This window comes from Lycorma delicatula, chromosome 10 (assembly GCF_047948215.1).
Source record: "Lycorma delicatula isolate Av1 chromosome 10, ASM4794821v1, whole genome shotgun sequence".
Classification (NCBI taxonomy): Eukaryota; Metazoa; Arthropoda; class Insecta; order Hemiptera; family Fulgoridae; genus Lycorma; species Lycorma delicatula.
In genome coordinates this window covers 102,125,131-102,147,782 of record NC_134464.1, presented here as the reverse complement: position 1 = coordinate 102,147,782, position 22,652 = coordinate 102,125,131, and the positions used below count along the sequence as shown (strand labels likewise).

The following is a 22,652-nucleotide window of genomic DNA, read 5'->3' as shown; positions in this document are numbered from 1 at the left end:
TATAAATAAATTTAACGTATTAAAAAATTAATTATACGATAATAAAAACCGGTTTATATCTAATTAACTAGCCGACTGCAACTAGAAGCTAAATGTACTTATTTAAAGATATACTTGGCACAGACATTTATATATACTTTTTAATTTTTAATATATCAGGAAACTTCTGCTACCTCAGACTGGAAAAGTTATCGCTATACAGAAACGGATTAGGACAAAGGGCGAGGTTAAAGGAGGGGCACTAACTTAAAAAGATACTACATCTGGATCACGGTAGTTTTTAACATCACACAAAAGAGCGTTTTGACACAAAGTGATAATGATTTTGTCATTTTACCAGGTGAAAAGAGAAAACATGGTATTTAACTGTACCTCTAAAAGGGATTATTAAGTATCAAAGTACGGATGGTAAAAGAACAATTACCTCATAATACAATCCCATCATAAGTATAATTATTATTAATAATGTAGGAAACCATGAAGCTATAATATGAAAACTTAAAAAAATAATTAAAATTTACTCGACTGTTGTAATATTAGGAAACATTAAAACCGAGTTTGATAATTAAAAAAGATTTATTTGTAAAGACAGTAGTAAGTAATATTACAAAATGTTTACCTTCAATGAATGTATACAAACTTCTCAAAGTTACGAACATTTTTTTTTGTAATTTTTTTCTGTTTTTGATTTCATATTATCTTAAGGCTCTAATCTTATGAGATAAAATAAAGTTTTTTTTAATCTGATATATATGGTACAGATATTTGTGATAATAACAATTTCATACAAATTCCATACTTATGATTCTTAAGTAAAAAAAAATGAAATTTTTATAAGTAAAAAATTAAGATACTGTTAATATCTGTAATTATTTATAATTTTTTTTTTCAGAATGAAAAAATTAAACGGAAAGGAAAGTTCAGGCAGGTAGTAAAGAAATTGCATGTGTTGAGGGATAAAACATTTTCATTAAATGAATATCAGAGCCACGAGTGAAAAATACTTTACGATAAAACTTATTTTTCAAGGAAGAATACAGTGTTCAAGGAAAACAGTATTGTTTTTAATCGGGCCATGAGTGGTATTTATAATGTAAGTGGTTTAATAATGTGTTGATTTAATATTATTCTTTCTTTTTTCTTAAAACAGAACATCAGTTATCAATTATCTATGTAATTGTTGTACAAATAAAAAGCAGTGCATTACACCTATAGGGGACAGCACTATAAAAAAAGCGCGCCACTTGCTAGGTGGTGAGGAAATCGGCAAACAAATTTTTCAGTTACATATTACGCTGGAAGTTTATTTACGGTTACACGTCGGTGACCAAAATTCTTGTGTATATCATGGGCTGCTGTATTTAATTAATTATAAATTTCCAACATCTTATACTTGTTAATTATGCTCCATAGGATCAATTTGGAATAATTCACAAATGTTTTGCTCCATTATGGATATTTTTTTAAATATTCAGCAAAATTTAAGTAATTAAAACTTCAGTTAGCTTAAAGTTGTTTACGTCGAGTGTAAAATCATTATTCATTGGATTTGTAAAACCGATATTTATTGTAAATAATATTAATTCAAAAAATATATTTACTGTTTGTAATATTTATTAGTGTATTTAATTATATTTGATTGAACATTACATCGCCAAAAATAGAGGCAGGAACAGCTGCAACAAATTACCGCAGTGAATATTTGTGCTTGTTCAACGGTATATGCATTCTGAGTATATTATAAATCAAAGCGCTTTATGTTCATTTAGAATTAAAATAACTTAATAAAATAGAATTTCTTAAATGAAATAAAATTTTATACAAATATGGTAAATTACATAAAGAATTGTGAGTACTGTATACTGCAGCTTAATTTATATCACTTTAAATGATTACTTAGAAGCAAATAAACAAACTTGTTAATTTTTTCAGAAATCTGTAAAATAAATTAAAAGAATTAAACAGATACGTTATGAACATTGTACTGAAAAAAAGGCATTTGACATAAAAATGAAAATAGTTTTCAATAATTTAGATAAAAGATTATGATAATTAAGCTTCATCAAAAATTACTTCATTCATTGAAGATATCAAACATAATAGAGCTGTATCAGAATGGAATCGCTGATCTCCATGATGGAGTGGTAGCGTCTGAACCTTTCATCTTGGGTCCCCGGGTTTGAATCTTAGTCATTTTTCATACGCTATAAAACTATATTTGTATAATTCCATATATAAGCTTTTGTGGTGAATGAATGAATGAATGAATTTTGAATATCAAAAAAAATCCCTGATTTAACCAGAAAAAATATATAAAAACTTACTTTGTTAAAAAAAATGTCACACTATAATCGAATAAAAATTTAAGTTATAATATTCCATTAATCTTTATAATATTAACCCGCAGTTAAATATTTATTTATATTCAATAAGCGTAAAATTATATTATTTTTGTATTGTATTGTAATTCACATTTTAAGTTATAGACTTACTCTCTTGCCTGTTAGCTAATTGGTCAGAGTCATCAGACAGTAGGCTGTATAAGGTATCTCCAGATAACGGTTAATCATGCTCATACTCTTTCGTTTTTTATTGAAGTAAGAATTGAAGGTTATTTTGTTGCGGGAATTAATGTAAACAATACATATGAGTTTAATTAAAAATAAAGTAAATTTAATTCTAAAATAATTTAATTTTGAAGCAAAATGATACTGTAGGTTGCACTTTTGTTGTAAATGACAGAACTTATTTCTTTGATCTACCTCGTATTACAAGTGTCTATAATGCTGAACTGGCCATCAAAATACCATCACATCCTATAGCTTATCTGTAGCTATTCGTATAGTGCTCTCCAAGCTTTATAGGATTTGTATTCCAGACATCCTATTGTCACAGAAATACATAAAACAATCACTGAATTAAGTCATCACAACACTCAGGTGAATTTCTACTGGATTCCTAGACATGTGCAATTCCTGGGTAATAAACACATGGATTCCATTGTTAAAGATGCACGTAGCCAACCGCCTTTCTCCACTTGAGTTACAACTACAGATTCCATCGATTGCATTCAACATACACTTCGAAGAAGGCGGCAAGATGACTGGATCGCTACAGTAGATAATAAACGACGACAAATAAAAGACACAGTGTTAACATGGGACTCTTCATGCAGGACAACTCACAAAGAGGAAGTGGTCCTCTGTCGATTGCGATTAGGACATGCCAAAGCTACTCACAGATACCTGATGTCAGCGAAGAATGTACCACTGTGCGTCTGATGCGAATGCTGCTCGACTGTCCACTACAACTTTGTGAACTGTGCAGCCACCTTATGTTACAAACTGAAATTACCAAGGGAAATACGATGAATCCTAGGAAATGACAAGGCTGTATTAGACCGGGTATTATTATAAATATTAATATATACTTAATAAGATTATTCATATTTCATGTATTACCCTAACTGTTGCGTTTCTTTTACCGTTTCAATTTTATTCCTATTATTATCTTAGTTTTAATCATATTAAAACTGTATTTTTGCGCTTATATTTTAATATTCCAAAAGAAGCCTTTATTATTATTTTAACCTGTGTAATGATAAACGCGAAAGCGTTTTTTGGCCCCCAGAAAAAAGTAATTTCTTAATTACCATTATTTTATTTTAAAACCAATTTCAACAAATAATTTTATTTTTATTTAATCAAAGTAAAAGCTAAACAGGATTCCCATGCATAAGCGGGGGTCTCAAGACCATTTAAGAATCTCACGATCATACCTCTCCTTAAGTTTGCTAAAGCATATACACTTCATGATAATATATGTACATAAGCATCCATAAAGAATTCTTACATTTTTATATGTTGCATTTTATTGTTGTATTACCAATTTTGCATTGTTTAAAGTAGGATTTGTATTATATAGATCATACTTTTTTTTAAACTTATGTTGGCAGAACCGATTTCAAAAATAGTTTTTTTGTAAATCTGTTTACTTTAGTTAATAAATAAAAATATAAAAGTATTTGTAAATTTTAGGGATATTATTTTTTGAAGTCTGTTTTCATTTTTTTTTTTTATAAATTATTTTATTTGTCAATCTGTCACCTATTTTATTTATAATCTATATACATATATACTGTAATTATATATTATATAATTAAAATACAGGTAGGCCTGCTAAACGTGCTGCTCAAATGAACCGGCGATGTTTAAAGAAAAGTTACCAAGAAAGGAATGATCATTTCAGAAAAATAGAGAAAGAAATGCCATGAATATTTCCACAGAGAATTCTCAACAATGAGAATGTAGACTCTCATAAATGAGAATGTACAACAGTCGATTCTTACGGAATGAAAGTCTAGACAATCATGCTATCGAGTCAGTTTAATACACAATACATAAATTTTTGTCAAACGAAATGCAAGAGCAACATTCTTACTGCCTCAGCTTTATATACAAGGAAGGAGAGTTACTAGAGTTACTAGAAGAAGCTGTACTAATAAAATTTGATGACAACTATCGGTACAACTCTGGAGCTATTTATCAAAATGCAGGCCAACATATGTACACATACATCCTTCTATAATCTTTAATTGGGTTTTTTAATATTTTGATTAGTGGAAGTTATGAAACAGCGAGATTTGGAAAAATTCCATCTGTCAAAATCTTGACCGACCTCCATATTCTATAATAAATTATTAATGGGATTAATTATTTTTAAGAAAATAATTAATGGGATTAACTTTCATAAGTCCTATGTGCTGTAAAAGAATCATCATTATAGGCAATCTACAAGACACATTAAGTTAGTTAAAAAATGATACAGCAATCCTCAAGAATAATAAGTATTCCATGTCAACGTTTTTGGAGAAAATAAATAAAATCATTTTACACTGTCTAATCAACCGAGTCAAACTTATTATTGGCATTTTATGGGCAATAATTATATGAATGGCACCTTCACTCTGTTCACCAAAAACATTGGCTGTATAAACAAGCATTGTTATTTTCAGAGAATACAACTGACTGTGCCTGTTTTACTTCATTAAAATCTCATTTGTCAGGGTGATTAGAAAGATAGAGAGGTAGCACAAAACAACAGATTAAATGTCCCTTCAGCTGTGAAACTGTTTATTAAATGCACTGCCTCTAAGAAGTATGGAAATTAGAATCACTTTTTTTTTTGTCTTCAATCATTTGACTGGTTTGATGCAGCTCTCCAAGATTCCCTATCTAGTGCTAGTCGTTTCATTTCACTAGCAAATATAAATTACAGAAGAATGCAACATATCCAAAGGGAACTAAGCCCAATAATAATTAAATTTATGACCTTAGTTGGACCGATCTACTACATGCAGCTTTGTTCCTTTACTCCACATCATTTTATTTTGCAGTACAGTGCTTACTGAAACATTCTAGATATTACAAAATCATCATGTTGTCACATTAATTTATACACTCCCAGATTTTAAATAACACCTAAAACTTGAAAATAATAATTTTTCCTTGAAGACAAATTCCAAGTGAATACTAACTGTATCTAAAAAATTTGTGTTATTCAGTATTATTATTTTGGGTGAGAGCTCTTGACTGTTAGTGGGAGGCAAATTACAGTCAACATTTTTTCTACGAATCATTTTGTTTGCTTAACAATTAGTCGTAGAAATCTTTTATCAAAAATCAATTCCCGGCTAAAAAATCACAAAAAAAAGTGTATAAAAAGAAACACATAGCTGAAATTTGGAAAAACGTTTTATTTACATAAAATTCTGTTTGCCTAAGTTTTCATGAACCGAAATTGTTTAAAAAAAAATGAAAAGATTCTCTGAATTACGGATGAATGAATGACAAAAGCTACTTAACTTTTTTTTATCCTTTTCGAACTAGTAAACGTAAACGAACTAGGCTGAATTACAGCTGACTTTTTTTTAATGATAAGAAATGAATTTTGTAGTGTATGAATGATGCCAACCGTATCAGTATTCAAACCTAGAACCTTCTGGATGAAAGTCAAAGATCGCTATCACAGACGGCAGTAACTTCAATTAACTGTAGTAATACCAATGAAATCTTAGTTACTAAATCATGAAAAAAAGTTTTTACATTATTAAAATAGAAACTAACAATTTGTAAAATACAGTAGTAAATTAATACTGTTATGATGTAAATAAGAAATTTACTATTTGCTAAAATGCTATTCACATGCCAGCAAAATTTTAAGGTTAGACTTGAACATACCTCATTTTTATTACGGCTTCTGTTTTCCATTATTTACGATTAAAATACGTTTTCGTGCTGTTTCATTAACAGTTGATACCACCATATTGATTAGGAATATTTAATACTATCAAAATTGAGGAAAATACAATTCTCTAATTCAGAACTAGCCCACTAGTATGTAAAATGAATACTTTCATAGACCCGTGGATGGTCACATGACTAAAATTGTAATCTACCATTGGTTGAATGAAAATGTCAGTTTTGTAACCAAATAATGTATGTATAAGTTGTAATGTATGTATAAGTTTCAAAAACCAGATCTATAGTTTATCTTTAAAAAACCAATGATTTTGTAATTTCTGCATTAATTTTAATCATAACATATTTAGTTCAGTACTGCCAACAAATCACTCAATTTTTATAAAAATTGGAGAATGTGAATTTTGCTTCTATACCCCTCAAATAAGTAGGGGCTTAATAAAATAGAATTTTATTTTTTTAATACAGATTTATCAGTTAATTCTAAAACGAATCTTCTACTTTCAAACTATACAACAAAACTGTTTTCTTATTACTACACACTTCAGTTTACAAGAAATATTATGCTTCCACTGTCATTTTAGATTTTTTTTACAAAAGTAGAAAAAACTTTCCACCAATATATTTACGATGCAACTGAAGGATTTTCTTTTATATAAATAAATATTATTCAATTCATTTTTAAATAATGCTAATTAAAAGATAATTTTAAAAAAAATTGATTTATCTTGTTCAGCATGTACATAAATTAATTTTCAACAGCAACTTCTGAATTGTGAACCAATTTGTGGAAATTTTTTGTTTAATGTATTTACCTTAATATTATTTCATGTACTTAAATAATTAATATGGACTTAAATCAAATATTTCTTATAATCGGTTTTTATATTAATAATTTGTCTTATACTTATGTGATCTATATAATGTATTATTCTGTTCTGATCAGAATAAAGATTTATTTATTTTACTTAATTTTAATGGTATTTACCTTTATAAAGTGGAAATGAAATAAAATATTTTTATGTGGTTAGGATACATTAAATGGCACATTGACGGGGCATAATTATTTTCAAACTTTGCTGTATGGATAAAACCGTTGCATGTAGATCATACTCTTAAGGTAGATGTAACATTGTTAATTGAATGAGCAGAATTTCCATTAATGATAATGATAATATTTATCGCCCATAAAGTGAAATTTCTGGTTGTTATATTAGATGGCAAATCCTCTAAGAATCAAACTGAATTTTTTTGTAAACAAAATCAAACCTATTCTTTTTCTTTAAAACACCTTAATACAACGGTAAGCTTGTAATCATGACAAACTACTATATTATGTTCATGAATATTCTTATCTGAAATATGTCATCTGTTGAGGCTCCTTCAAAAAGTCAAAACAAGTTTCTAGGATATGGAAATGGGTTGTTAGATCGTTATTTCACAATCATAAGTATAAATTTGTAAACCAATATTTAGAAAATTAAAAACATTTTATTCAACTGTTACATATTCTTGAAAAGATATATATATATCTCGTATCTGTAACAAACTGGAAAACATTAAGTATTTTCATATAACTTAACAATATTTTGGCTTACAAGAATTGCTTCCACTGTCATTTTTAATAAATTATTGAACCATTTAAAAAAAATCTTGTTACCAGTTTATTTAAAATATAACTAAAATATTTTATTTTATTGAAATGATAATATTCAATTGATAAATCTCTAATATGAGGGTTATTTTTTTTTGAAGGTCCAATCGCTCACAAAATTAAAACCACAATGAAAATAAAAAATTTTTTATTTGTAACAAGTACTTACATAGTTACGCTATTTCTCTACATAGTACCCACTCTGATTTAGACATTTGTCGTAGCATGGTACCAACTTTCCAATACTCTCATCATAGAACAGAGCCGCCTGTGTTTTCAGCCATGTTTCTACGCTGGTATGCAGCTCTTGGTGGAAATCATGGAATGTGGCACGACCATCACTGCAGCCTCATACTGCGTGACTCTTCAACATCTACAAAGGGCAATTCAGAATAAGCGGAGAGGTATGTTGTCATCAGGCATTGTCTTTCTCCATGACAATGCTCAGCCACACACTGCAGCTGTAACAAAGAAGTTCCTGCAGCGTTTTCGTTGGGAAGTGTTTGATCACCCAACATACAGCCCGGAGTTGGTTCCATCTGACTTTCAACTCTTTGCTCACATGAAACGCTGGCTAGGAGGACAACATTTTGGCACAGACATCGAGCTGCAGACCAGCATAGAAACATGGCTGAAAACATTCTATGACGAGGGTATTGGAAAGTTGGTACCACGCTACGACAAATGTCTAAATCAGAGTGGCGACTACGTAGAGAAATAGCATAACTATGCAAGTACTTGTTACAAATAAAAAATTTTTTATTTTTAACATACATAAATATTTACTAAAACAATTTAAATAAACTTGTAAATATTTCTGAGAATTGTGAATCACAAGATTTTGTTTTAAATAATTAATATTGAATTTAATCACATTTATTTTTTATTTTATAATAAAATTTTTACCACATTTTCCTTGATCCACTCAAGTAAATGCTGAGGCAGTTCCTTTTTATAACCATTTAGTAGCATATAATAATACAATGTATTATTACGTATGGATCAGAATAAAAAATTTAATTTACTACAAACTTAAATGTAATATTTTATCATTCAAGATTTCCATTAATAAAAACATTTTTTAATAAGTCATCGAATGCAGATGTTTAAACTGATTTTACTATTTTTATTTTCTCAATTTTCATTGTTTTCTGTTGGTATTTTGTATGTTAATTATTAGATTTAGTTTAAATATCACTTGACATTAATAAATTGTATATAATTATTGTTAATTAGATGAAGCTTGTGAGTGAAGCGAGCATTAGGTTATTATGTTGATATCATATGAAGTTCAGGAAACGGAATCATTAGTTACATTACTAACCTTAACCTAACTAAATAAACTTAACTAAATTTCACCAAAACAAAGTTATTTATTTTGTAAATAAGAATATTGCCAACAGAAAACAACAAAATTCAAAATTGAGCGGTCCCCCATTAACACAAAGTGCAAATTTTATTATTATTTGTTATTATCTCTCTTTTTTCTATAAAGTTCCAGAAAATTAAATATTAAAAAAAAATAAGCAAATTCTAACAGTGGAGGATTACAGAAAAAATTGATTAAAAATGTTTTAAAAAATGTATTGTGATGTATTACAAAATTATTCTCTTATAAAATATTTTGAAAATAACCCAGAAAATCAGGTATGTTAAATAGTAAGAGATAAAGATCTTATATTAATCCATGAATGGTTGAACAGAAAAATGGAGGATAATTAAATGAACAGTTTCTTATAATGACAGAGTTCATAATATTATCTACAAGTGATTTCTCGATATGTAAGTGAAAGGCTTGCTTGGCTAATTTTAGAACCAATTATTAGTTAAGTAATTTATTTTGTAATAAATAGCAAGCATGTTAAAAAATTAATTCAAAACTAATGAATACTAAATTGTTGAATGCTCCAAAAAATTATACAAATTACACGAAACCTAATTTGTGGTGTATCAAATATGTCATCATTGTCACGTATGAAGGTACAGCAAACTTGTTTACAATATGATATAAAAACATACACAATTGCAATGAAACAGAGTTATTTGTTATATTATTGGTACTTATTTAAACTTTTAGCTTAACATATTGATGAATGCACTAGATAATTATTTAATGTTCCATTTACTATGTTTTAGAAATGTATATAATTACATTATATAATTCCTTTTTTATAATGTAATGTTAATTACATTTTTTAAATCTTCAATAATGGATTTCTACTAAATAAATTGATTACGTAAGTAATGTTTATTTTATTTTCACTCTAACCTACAACAATGCAAGTGGAAATGTTTTGTATTCCAGTGGTTTCCATTTTAGAAAGCTATATACTGTGTACATAATAAGATATGGTTGTATCAAATAAGCAACTGAGCGATGATTTTCTGTAAATCAAGAAATTCTAGATCTGACTTTTATTTTATCTGTACATAAAAGAAATCATATGATTTGCCACATCTGTTAAGTTCCTAACTCTTGGTATAGATCCCTGTGGTTTCTGGTTATTCCCTGAGCTGAAAATTAAAAATGCTCCTGATACAAGTGGAATTTGTGCGCTTATTTTTTGTTTTTGATATTAAATGATCAGGAATGTAATTTACTAGCCATAACTTTTATACAGCCAGCCAATTTATCAACAAACCAAATTAAAAATCACATAATTTTAAAATAAAGCTAAATAAATTATAGCTACAAATAAACATAAAACTCTTTTGAAAGTCGTTGTATACAGAGGAATGTTATTTGAAGAATTTACAAAAATGAGATGGGTGTAAAATCAATCACTCAAGATAAATAAATTAGTAAATAAACGGTCAAAAACAAAATATGAGGAAAAAATAATCTTTAAAATAATTAAATAATAATTTACATACATGAATCGCAAAAACATTGAGGAGGGAGTATAAATACTCCACCAAAAAATAAATTTTACAAAAAATGTAATTTTAAATGTTTTCTATTTTAGCCTCACTATGATCTAAAGACAACCAGTTTTATTTTTTAATATGAATTTCCAAGGGTTATATTGAACAACAGACTACATAACCAGATTATAAAAGTTATCCATTTATTAATCTACTGTATGCCAAATGAAAATGATAAATTCTTTCTGGAGATTAATAATGTCCATGACAACCCACAAGCTTAAGTATTAGGCAAATTATTGTTGATAATTATTAACCAATTATTGTTTATAATTATTAACCACTCATTCTGTCATACGTCTTCAGCCATTTTCAAAATCATGTACAGTCTAAATAAATTAAACGATTCTCAAAAGTCAGTTAAGTGACTTTAGTAATTGCATAACCTTGTTTTCATTTTAGAAAATATTTTGTTCACTTTCCTGATCCTTTTTTTATTGAATTAAGGAACCTATTATTAATCGAAGATTAATTAAATCCTTTAATAAATGTTCACATTGTGAGAAATAAAATATTTGATAAACTCTCAAGGGACACGTCTGAAAATGATGGCATTTATTCATCCACGTATTACCATTTTCCGAACATTTTCAATAAAGCACTTATTAAAATACTTTTTAATTAATCCTAATAAATAAATATAATATTAAAAAAATAATAATTAAAACTGAAAAAAATGTAAAGTAAAAATAAATTAACAAAAATAAAAAACATAATTCAATTTTATTACAAAAAAAAAAACCAAATCCAAATTAAAAAAAAGTAAGGTATTTTTTTGCAATCACCTTGTGGAAGGCTAGATCAATCATCACCATCAACTGATAACAAATGGGTTGCCCCTGGGGTGCTGTTTTGGGAGGTGCAATGGGGTGCTCTTATAATATCTCTGCAAACAATCATCTGATTTTAAAAATTCAAACGGAGTATTTGATAATAAGTTGAAGGCTAACTTTTGCATGCATCAGGTACACTCATCTAACAGATCACGGTTATTTGGAAATTTTATCTACAAATGAAAAATTATTTATTAAAACGTGTAAATAATAAATTATCTGTTATGGTGTTGCACTTCTTATTCGGGCCGCTAGGTGGTGAGCCACTAAATTCTCAAGTTTCTTTCTTATAGTGAGCTGCTCCCAGGATATTTTTCAGTAGAGGTCTTATTGAAGAAAACACACTGTGAGTGATTCATAATCAACACCCAGCAAAAACTTCTAAAGATAAATTGATGAAAATTTGTATACGTGTTCTTATGGTGTAACTGCATGCTAAGAAAGGGTTTTTTGAAATTCCAAGTTTAAATTGGTAAAAAAGAGTAACAATGAAATTTACTTTTTCTTTTTTTAATTTCTCGGTAACAAATCAGGGTATCAGCTTGATTTTTTTGTATGTGTAATCTTCATGTGAATATGTAAAAACCAGTTTCTAGAGATTTTTGAAATTCCAAATTTCATGGATTAAAATGTTTAGCATGGTCCCAAAAATATAAATCATGAACTGCAGACTGGAAGAAGGTAAATTTAGTAATGAAATTCATTTATTTGTGCAAGGTTACAAAACAAATATCAGGAGCTGAGTCGACAGTGAACCTTTGAGAACTGAGCATGTCTGACAAACTATGAAACACCCTCTGAAACAGAAGTTTCAGGGTTCTTTCATGACAAATGGCACTGGAAGCTTAGTTCCACTTTAAGGTATGATGAATTCAATCGAGTACATACAAATATTATGACATAGTATTGTTCCATTCACGCAAACCGTTTGATGGGATATTTCAACATGACTTGGCCCTGTCATAATTCAAAATCAGTGAAGACTTTCATGCCGTACTGGAAAATCAAATTAATGTGCTTGATTGGCCAGAAAATTCACCACACTTAAATCCCACTGAGAACTTGTAGAATATTTTGAAGAGTCGTTTAGGTAAGACGGACTGTACGACAGAACAACGCATCATAACTAATGCTACAAAAGTGTGGTTCCGCAATGATGAAGTCAAGAATATGTGCACAAATCTAGTAAGACAATGACAAAATGTATGAGGTAATTAAATAACCTTAACTTTTTTAGATATGTATTTAATGTGTATTTAAATACACGTTCAAATATTTTTCAAAACATATATTTAAAATTGTTCTTATTCTCTCTCTATAGATTTTATTTACAATATTCACATAGTTTCATAACTATTTTACGGTAAATGTATATTAATTTCATGTATTTTAATATGGAGCTAAAAATCCTCTCATTTTAATTTATTTATAACGCAACAGTACATTGTTCAGTGTTATTTTCCTTAAACCTCACAAGTAAATGTAACATTTTTTTTTTATTCCTGATACCATTTACATAACCAGTAACTGAGCCCACCCTCATCTGTATAAATTATTATATACAATATAATAGTCTGATCTGAATAAAGCATTTTATATACTTGTTTATTATATATTATCTTAACTAATAAAAAAATATAAATTTTTTTAATGTCCAAAATTTCAATTCAAAAAGAAATTATGTAGTTATTGATATTCATATTCTTACTAAATCTGGTCATGAAAAGTCATTGAATAATAATCATATTCCACTGACCTCCATGATGAAGAGATATATCTATCCTTCATCCAGAAGATTCTGAGTTCGAATTTCACTTCTATCTGGAATTTTTGATACACTATAAAATTAATCTTTTAAAATGATTGTAAATTAGGTGTAAGCCGCCAGCCATTTATTAAAAAAAAGGAAATATATTCAGTTATACTGTTTCTAAGAATTTGTATAATAATATCTATAATGTATTTTAGTTATTTTAAATTTAAATCCTATTCAATATTTTGTTAAACTTGAACAATTTTACTATAATAATAAAATTAAATATAAAGAAATGTTGAAGAAAATTATATAAAATATAAAAATTAATAAATTCAGAATAGAAATTTACAAAAAAAAATTGTTCATCCATTTTCTTCCCATAATTTAAGATAATTACACTAAGTTTAAGGACACCTTAGAAAAACTGTTTATGTCAGTTTGTCTTTAAACTTATGAACCTCATACAAATCTTATTTGTCTGTGAGAAACAGCTTTAAAAAAATACATCTTTTGGTGAAAACCAGAAGCTTCTAAGTTAGATGCTTCAAATTTTATGGACTCATTTAAATATTCTAAATGAGCTAAAATTAGCCTGTTTTTTTATAAAGAAATTACTATCTCTCATAAAATATGTAACCTAGGCTAATGAATGTGACATCATTTTAAAGCTGTGTTTTAGAGTTTTTCGATAGAGTAATAAGAAAAATTCTAAAAAAAATATTTTTTGAGTTAAAAGGGCTAAGTAATGTTAAAATTTTCATGGAATTTTTGTTTTTAATAGAGTAATGTTCAAAAATGTACAAATCACTTTAAAGTGTCAGGTACACCAACTTAAGAGTCTCAGGCATACCAACAGTAATTAAAAATGTCAAGTTGGCACTATTATCTGCTGTTTCCCACCAAAACGGTGATGAATTAGCATTTGTTTCTTTGAGGTTAGGTTGGTGAAAAGTTTTTTATTAACAACGGGTAAGAAAAGTGTTAGTGTAGAAGTAAAATGGCAAGTAATCGGTCTCTGGAAAGCAAATAAAATATACAGACATTGCTGAACGATTAAAAATATCAAAAACATGTGTACAGCATGTCGTTAAAAAATATCATGATCAAGAAACTGTCGTTGATCTTCCACGATCTGGTCGACCACGAAAAACGTCAATGAGGCAAGACAGAGCAATTATAAAGGTATCAAAACTTAATCGGGCTGCTAGTTTGCCTGATATAGTGGCAGAAGTAGCACAAAATCATGGAATTCAGGTTAGTACTGCCACTCTTTCTAGACGTTTAAAAGAATCTGGAATGGAATCGCATTTCGCATTACAAAGCCTCTTTTAAGCGCTGTACACAAGTCAAAACGTCGTCAGTTTTGCAAGCAAACGAAGAACTGGTTGAAAGAAGCTTGGCGAAGGGTTGTCTTTTCTGATGAAAGCAGATTCCAGTTGTATTCAAACAAAAAAAATTAGAGCCAGGCGAACAAAAGCTGAAAAGTTTCTACCAGCCTGCATCATTCCTGCTGTGCAAGATGGAGATGCTGTCTTGGTCTGGGGTTGCATAACTTCAGAGGCGCTGAACACCTTAGAATAACGGATGGGACAATGAACAGTATATAACATAAAAACAACGGAAGAATTCATGCTTCCTAGTGTCCATAACCTGTTGGGTGAGAATTTCAACTTTCAGCAAGACAACGCACCTTGTCATAAATCACGAGTTACCAAGGCACGGTTTGATACAAATGATGTGGAACTTTTGGCCTGCTCGTAGTCCTGACCTAAATCCAATTGAAGATTTATGGAATTGGATGGCACTGCAACTTGCTAAAAGAAAACCTAAAAATAAGGCTGAGTTACTCAGCCTTATTTTTAGGTTTTTTCTTTTGCTTCAAATCGCAAGTCTATGGCAACAGGTGACAAAAGAAAAATATCTGGGATTGAATCAATCCCCGATAGAGTAGCAGCATGGTTAAAATTGTATGGAGGTCATACAAAATACTAAACATTTAAAAAATGATGTAGCATTATCTCTGTTATTTTTATTTTTAATTTTTACTTGTATAAAATAAAGATTTTGTCATGAAATACTGATTTTTCGGTTATTTTTAACTTGTCCTTAAACTTATGAAAGATAATGTATCTAAAACTTAATGAAACCAAATTTTTTATTATAATTTTTAAAAACAAATTCTAAATTTCTCATATCGTCATGCAATAAAGTATTATTACGCATTAAATGATCAATTTCTGTTGATATGTCCAGTTTAGTATGTTAACTGAACTCGGATGTGAAAAAGCTGACATCTATAATAAAAAAATTATTACTAGCCCATGATTCAAGAATTGGATTCCGTAGATTTTAATTTTTTGTTGTAAAGCTAAAAATGTCAGCACTGAATAAACGAAGACCTGAAATCATAAAAAAATTGATCAAATTTTCTATAAATTTAACAATAATTTTTATTTATCAAGTTTAATGAACCACAAAAATGAATTGAAAAATTAATTTATTAATTTTTTAGATTTTTTTTATGCATACATCATCAAAAAAGTTCTTAATTAGTAAAATACCTTATTGTAAAACAATTGTCAACAATAAGACTTGTTCTGATCATGGCCAGGCGAACAATACATAATACAAAATTTATTAAACAAGTTATTTCATCAGTCCTACCCACTAAAATCATGGACTTAATATTCAACTGTTATTATATACAATGTAATATGTATGCATGTAGTTTTAGATGATTTAATGTTGGTTTATATTATAATTATTATCTTTCAGTTAACTTATTTATGAATAAATTAATTACATAATTTATAATTAAAAAGTCAACACAAGAAGATATCTAGTACATGTTAATAATAGCTGAACAACCAGACTTATAAGACTTCTAACAAAAAAACAAAAGAATGTAATAATAATAATATACATCTAATATTTATAACAAAATTGCTCACGTTTTCAAAAGGAAATAAAGTTAAGCTTTCAAAACCACAAACAAAAGTATAAAAGATCATACAACATAAAAAAGTACAAAACGGATAAAAATAGCAATCAGGTAGTAAAAAAATTAAAACTTAGTGACTGTTTAAACATTATATCAAGCAAACAGGATGCATATTCATCAACATATTCTGAGAACAAAAACAAGACCTATACCACTTTATTAAAAAAAAAAAAAAAAATTTATCACTTACTGCTTTTATTTATTATCTTTAATAATTACTTTTAGCAAAGTTATCCATTGCATCACGATCTTTTATGTAATTAAATTAAAAGCACACATAAAGATTACACAGATACAAGTATATTTAATATGTCAGTGAGCGTACCTCTCTTTAATTTATATATTTTTATTTAATTCCACATAAAATCCTCTGATGAAGCAGATATCTATGAAAAAGTATTAAATGTAAAAGAAGAAAATTAAGCAATGACTAGAAAAATTAATTAATCATCATTTTATAAAAGAATAATTATATTTTCCTGTTACCATGTAATTTGCTGAACTAGATATATATTTTTATTATAGTTGGTAGATAATAAAACCAATACCTTGACACCATATTTGAATATATAAAATATAAGCAATTTTGGAATAACGTAATTTAAATTAATTATTTACCTGTAAATTAAGTATTTACCTGTTATTATCACTGTATTCAAATTTCACTTGTTCGTTGATAATTGCTATTTTTTACAAGTGTAATAAATTTTAATTTATTGCCATTGATTTCTAATATTTTCATGTTTTATATGCGTAATATTGTTTTCCCTTATGTAATCATCACAATTAAAAATTATTTAAATAAAAATTTGTATTTGCTCCTAAAAGCACTTTCTGTTTTGTCATTCCAATGTAGAATGGATTCATCATTTTGTGCTCCCCTCTGTAATATTAAATTAAATATGTTTTCTGTGTAATACCCTGGTGGCAAGTAACAGGCTATTCTTTTTTGCTGAAGCAAACATAACAGAAACTGCTAATTTGGATATACAAAGCACTCTTTACTCAACTGTAAAATAGACCAAAAAATTCTATTTGACAAGATGATGTGCCTTCTTAGTAGCACAGGAACTCTGTACTGGATCGGTTGAATGATATTCTCCAAGACTGCTGGATTGATCAACATTAACTCCAGATGATAGAATCTGTTTGTGGTGGCCTCCAAAGTTCACTTAATCTGACCCTATGTGATTTTTTCCTTTGGGGTTTTGTAAAGAATCTTGTGTATGTGCCTCTGCTACCTTCTGAGATTTGAGACAGAATTGAAGTGGCTGTCACTTCCATTACTCCAGACAGGCTTGTTAGTATGTAACAAACTCTCCTATCGTCTGGATATGTGCCATGTGATGATAGATGCTAACATTGAACTCTTGTAAGGAAAAACGATGAGTTACTCTTTCATTTCATTTATAATGACAAAATTGATATGACATAAATGATATTCTTTTCTGTACGCCATGTACTTTACAAAAATCTGGTTTATTGTAAATATTAAAAAAAATTGTAATAAATATTATTAGATCTGTTGTGATAAATTTAAATTTAGACATTTGTTTTTTGTTTTAAGAGTAAAAAAATAAATTTTTACAAAAGTATGCAAGATATTACCTAGTTTTCTCAAATAATTATTACTTATTTAATGGTAATTAATTGATCAATTTGGAATTTTGCATATACATCACTCTGAATATGCAGAATTTCATTAAAAAAAAAGCGACTATTCAAACTAATAACCAAAGGAAGGTGTCTTAAAATTATAAATTAAAAGTACCTTAAATAATATAAAATTATGTTTGAAAGATCCATTTAAAGCACTGAGCTTTTCTGAGAGAAGCAAACAGTTATTTGTTAAGGGAAGAAATTAAGCAAAAATGATTAAAAAAAGACTACATTAAGCTAACCTGAAAGCATCTCTGGTAACAAACGAAGAAATGTAATGTAAAAAATTCAAAAACACTTTGAACATTTCTTGGCACAACACTTTTTTACATTATTATCCAGATAAGAAATGACTTCACTGCAGACAGCCGGATCTAACATAACCACTTACGTAAAACATGACATCTTTAAAAATGCATAATTGTGTAGAACATTGAGGTATGTCAAATTCAAACCTAATTTTTTACAAATTTTACTTTTACTCCAATCTGTAAATGAAGAAATAAATATTAACAAGATCTATAATACTGTTATAATTGTAATACAAACAATAGAAATTAAAGTTAATTGACAACTAAAGCAACATTTACCAGATTACATAATAAAAATCCAACTTTTACAAAATTTTCCAGACTAAAATATTTATCAAATTAAACTATTTTTATTCATTACAGTCATTAGACTGTTTTATTCAAACAGCAGCAATGAAAGTAAATTAGAATATAACTGACATTTCGAAATATAAGCTTGTTAATGTTGACAACATAATTATGTGACCGAAGTATATATAGTTAACAAATTACTAGAACATTATGTGGCATACACCACTGGTTTGATGTAAAAGTTATGAATTGACAGAACTATCTACTAAACATAAACCTCCAAATTATTACAGTTTTCTTTTTGCATTTCTAAAGTAAAGAAACATAACAAAAAAAGAGATTAAAGTGCACTTTTTTAAAAAAAGAATCTGACTATCAGTTTCAAACTATTCAAGCTGGACATGGTGAATCCTCTTTCAAAACAAGTAGAATATTCAAAATAAAAATACCTAGTGAAAGTGTATTCTTCAGAGACAAATTCAATTGTTCTTGTAAAAACACCAGACATTATTTTTATTTTTAACTTTTGTAGATAAATTGTTTTGGTGATACTGGTAAATCAGCAGTTTAACCTTTAGTGACAGGACTGCCATAAAAAGAAAAAGCATCATTTCTCTACTACAGTCAAAAATCAAAAATTTTACTTTATTTCTACAAGCACTTTAAAGGTTGTCTCTTGTTTTACTTTTATACGGATTTGAATACTAGATCATGGATACTGGTGCTCTTTGGTAGTTGGGTTTCAATTAACCACACATCTCACGAATGTGTTCACCTCAGACTACACTTCATTTACATTCATACATATCCTCTTAAGTAATAACATATGGTGGCTAAACGGGGGAAAAAAGGAAAATATCCTCCATCAGTATCTAAGATACTGATGAGGATCAGACCAACACCAAACCCCATCCAAACCAGACCAAACACCATCAGTATCTAAGATACTGATGGTGTTTGGTCTGATTGGAACTCTGATAAAAGATAGAAGAAACCTTTTTTCTTTCTTGTCATTTCTGGACTCAAATTCAAGTTCTTGAAATAATTAGATGATTCTTTTACTTTATGTCACTTTGTTATGTATTTAGCCAATTTCATTCAAGGGTTAGGGGAAATAAGATAAGAATTTTAACTTTTTTTACCAGTAATTGTTTTGGTTGATATCTCTTGACTGGATAGACTGGATAAATGAATATTGGCCATTTAATTCTGGTTACAACTGATCAATGGAGCAGGGAGATAAGGTCATCATGAGTTAAGTAACTTCTCTGGGAAAGTTATGACACTTTTCTGTTTTTTTTTTTAAATTTCAGGTTTTTTAATACAAAAGTTTTGTTTAGATTAATTTAAATAAAATAAAATATTTACTTTTTATTTTCTTTAAGGACACCGTGGATCCCTATCTAACAGAATGTTAACGTTGGTAGTTACCTCTTGAACCAAATAAGGTATATACCTAATTTTTTTTTTTAATTTTAAACGATGTTTTACAGATTTTGAATGTACAACTTTACATTTGGTAACTAAAAATAAAATTTTGATAATTAAAAAAGTCTTTTTTACATTAAAATTTTTCATTTTTCCTCTCAAAAAATGTTTAAAATTTTTTTAAATTATACATTCAGTTGAAAGAGCAAAATGAGTTGTACATTCACAAAAGATTTCTAGTTTCTTATAATTTTCTTATTTTAATGCCTGATTTCATTTGTTTATTGTTGGGTTGAGATGGTCTTGGATTAATTTCTTATCGTTTGGTTATTTATTTAGTAGCTGAGAAAAGTGTACCCAAACACAAAAAAAATCAAATTTTATAAAAACTGCATCTAAAAAATTGTATAAACAGAAAACATACCTTTAGTACTGTCCACCGTTATAAGATGGTGTTTTTTGGACTTCCTGGTGTTCATAACTATCCTCTTTTCTTCTGCTGAGATTCCTCTTCTGTCTATTCTTTTCCTCTAGTTGGATTGTTTCACTCAATCCTCATCTAGTTTTTTCATTGCATCAACTGTGTATTTGCGTGGATCTAACTTCATTTCTCCTAAAGCCAAAAGTTTTGATATATTTCAGTCAATAAACTTGCAAATGGAAGGTATATTCCAAAACGAAGTTTTAATACGAACAAAAATTATTTTGGGTATTGTCGACCAAATCGTATTGTTCAAACTTTCACTGACATTTTGGGTTTTGATAGATAAAACACTTTTCGAGCTACACACTATCAGATAAAACCTTAAAAATTGGCTTAATTTCAACCGTGATTATTTTACTGAAATGGAAGTGCTGGTTATGGTCGTAAGGTATTTTCCTTCTTTCAGCATCCCAGTACTTACGTCCGTAAAGGTCGAATTTTAGTCTTGGCTAGAGACAACAGAAGAAATATTTTGGGTTGTTGGAGCTTGTAATTTTAACCACCTTTTCGTTTTTTAAAACCAAGTTTCAATCTAGGCATATTAGACTAAAAATACAACTATTTACACTATAAAGAACGATACATTAATAATAATTATACCAATCCAGTCTGATAAATAATATCCACAACGGATCACTTCTAACAAAACATAATCAAGATAGCTTACAACAACGGAACGTTACACTCAACTCAATAAGGTTATGTTATAAAATATTGAAAAGCAATGCTACTAACTTTTAAAAAAAATACAGTACCAAAACATAAAAATAATCAAGAGAAAAAATAATAAAATGAACGAAACAACAGGAAGTCCACATTTTGTTATAAAATAAAAAACTTGTGTTGACAAAAAGAATCATACAAATTTTTATATACAACAGAAATAGGTGATTAAAACGGCATTGGAGAGAGGAAATTTTAAACAACATTTTAGAACAAAAAATTTGATGTGACTACATGACTTCCTTGCTCACCTATTAAATTACATATATACATTTTCTTTTTTTAAATGAAAAGTACATTCTTAACAAATGCTTCAAACTTGAAGCAATATTTTTCAGTATTACACCACCACACTCCTCCAAGTTCTTATAGGGGCAACTTAAAAATTTTAAATGAAAATGGTATATTTGTATTATTGTTTTAAAGGGCATTAAAAAACAGAAATATTGATGTAAATGACATTTAGCAACAACAACCCTAACCGAAATGGCAACCATTTAATGTTTGAAAACTGGCGTATAGTACCTCTTACATAACAGCTCAATAATAAAACACTGAAAAAATAAGTTAGTAAATGCTACTACTTCAACACGATCTAATTTTCAGTAGGAAACCATTACTTGGGGTGTAACCTATTTTGGGCTGTAAGCCATTTTTAAAATCAGTTGTGAAAAGTATGAAATGACTGTTATTTCGGTTAGGATTATTACAGTCCAGTGCCTTTTACATCAACATTTTCTTATTTCAATGCCTTTTGAAATGCCTTGTCACAACCCTATTGTTTCAAGTTTGAAGCATTTGTTAAGAATTCCCATATTTATGAAGTGTGTTTGTGTATATATAAGTGTATATTGGCTTAATATAAAATACTGAATGATGATTTATTTAATATAAATTTCAATCATATACGTGTGATGATTTGTATTTGTATAAAGTAAAAGTAATGGTTTGTGTAATTTTTATATACATAAAATTTATTAATATATTTCTAATGATAAAAGTGAATAATATAATAGTAATTATGATTATTTACATGAATTTTGATTAATTATTGGCTAATTGTTTTTATCTAATTATGACCGATTAATTTTATTGACTTCAATTCAATACATTGTTAATTTTTTTCTTTTAAATTTATTGAGCTATCCTCATTAAATATAATATTCAAGGACAACCAAATGTTCTGGTGTTTTCCTCTTTTTATAATAATAGTAATAATAATATTAAGCGTAAATATGGTTTTTATATGTGCACAGTTGTTATTTGAAATATTACTAATTAGAAATTTATTATGTATTCTACATTGTAAACCAAATTCTGTCTCTAA

At 28.1% G+C, this 22,652-nt stretch overlaps 1 protein-coding gene and 1 long non-coding RNA gene across 7 annotated transcripts in view; both read right to left on the bottom strand.

Annotated features, from left to right (window-relative positions):
- Positions 1-6,471, bottom strand: part of LOC142331565 (uncharacterized) — a 47,838-nt gene extending 41,367 nt beyond the window's left edge. Inside the window, exon 1 of one of the 6 annotated variants that reach the window (XM_075377556.1) lies at positions 6,240-6,471. Coding sequence is in view for 4 of the 6 variants with exons in the window: in XM_075377561.1 (XP_075233676.1) it covers positions 6,240-6,269 (30 nt within the window). In the remaining 2 variants the exon portion in view is untranslated. The remainder of the gene's footprint in view (positions 1-6,239) is intronic. The other 5 variants (XM_075377557.1, XM_075377561.1, XM_075377559.1 and 2 more) reach the window with 5 other exon arrangements.
- A 5,074-nt stretch (positions 6,472-11,545) lies between these two features.
- LOC142331165 (uncharacterized) lies at positions 11,546-21,304 on the bottom strand. Its single transcript, XR_012757909.1, has 3 exons — positions 20,543-21,304; positions 18,331-18,576; positions 11,546-15,827 (listed from the first exon to the last, which is right to left on the bottom strand). It is a non-coding gene; the product is annotated as an uncharacterized LOC142331165 (long non-coding RNA).
- Between the last annotated feature and the right edge of the window lie 1,348 nt (positions 21,305-22,652).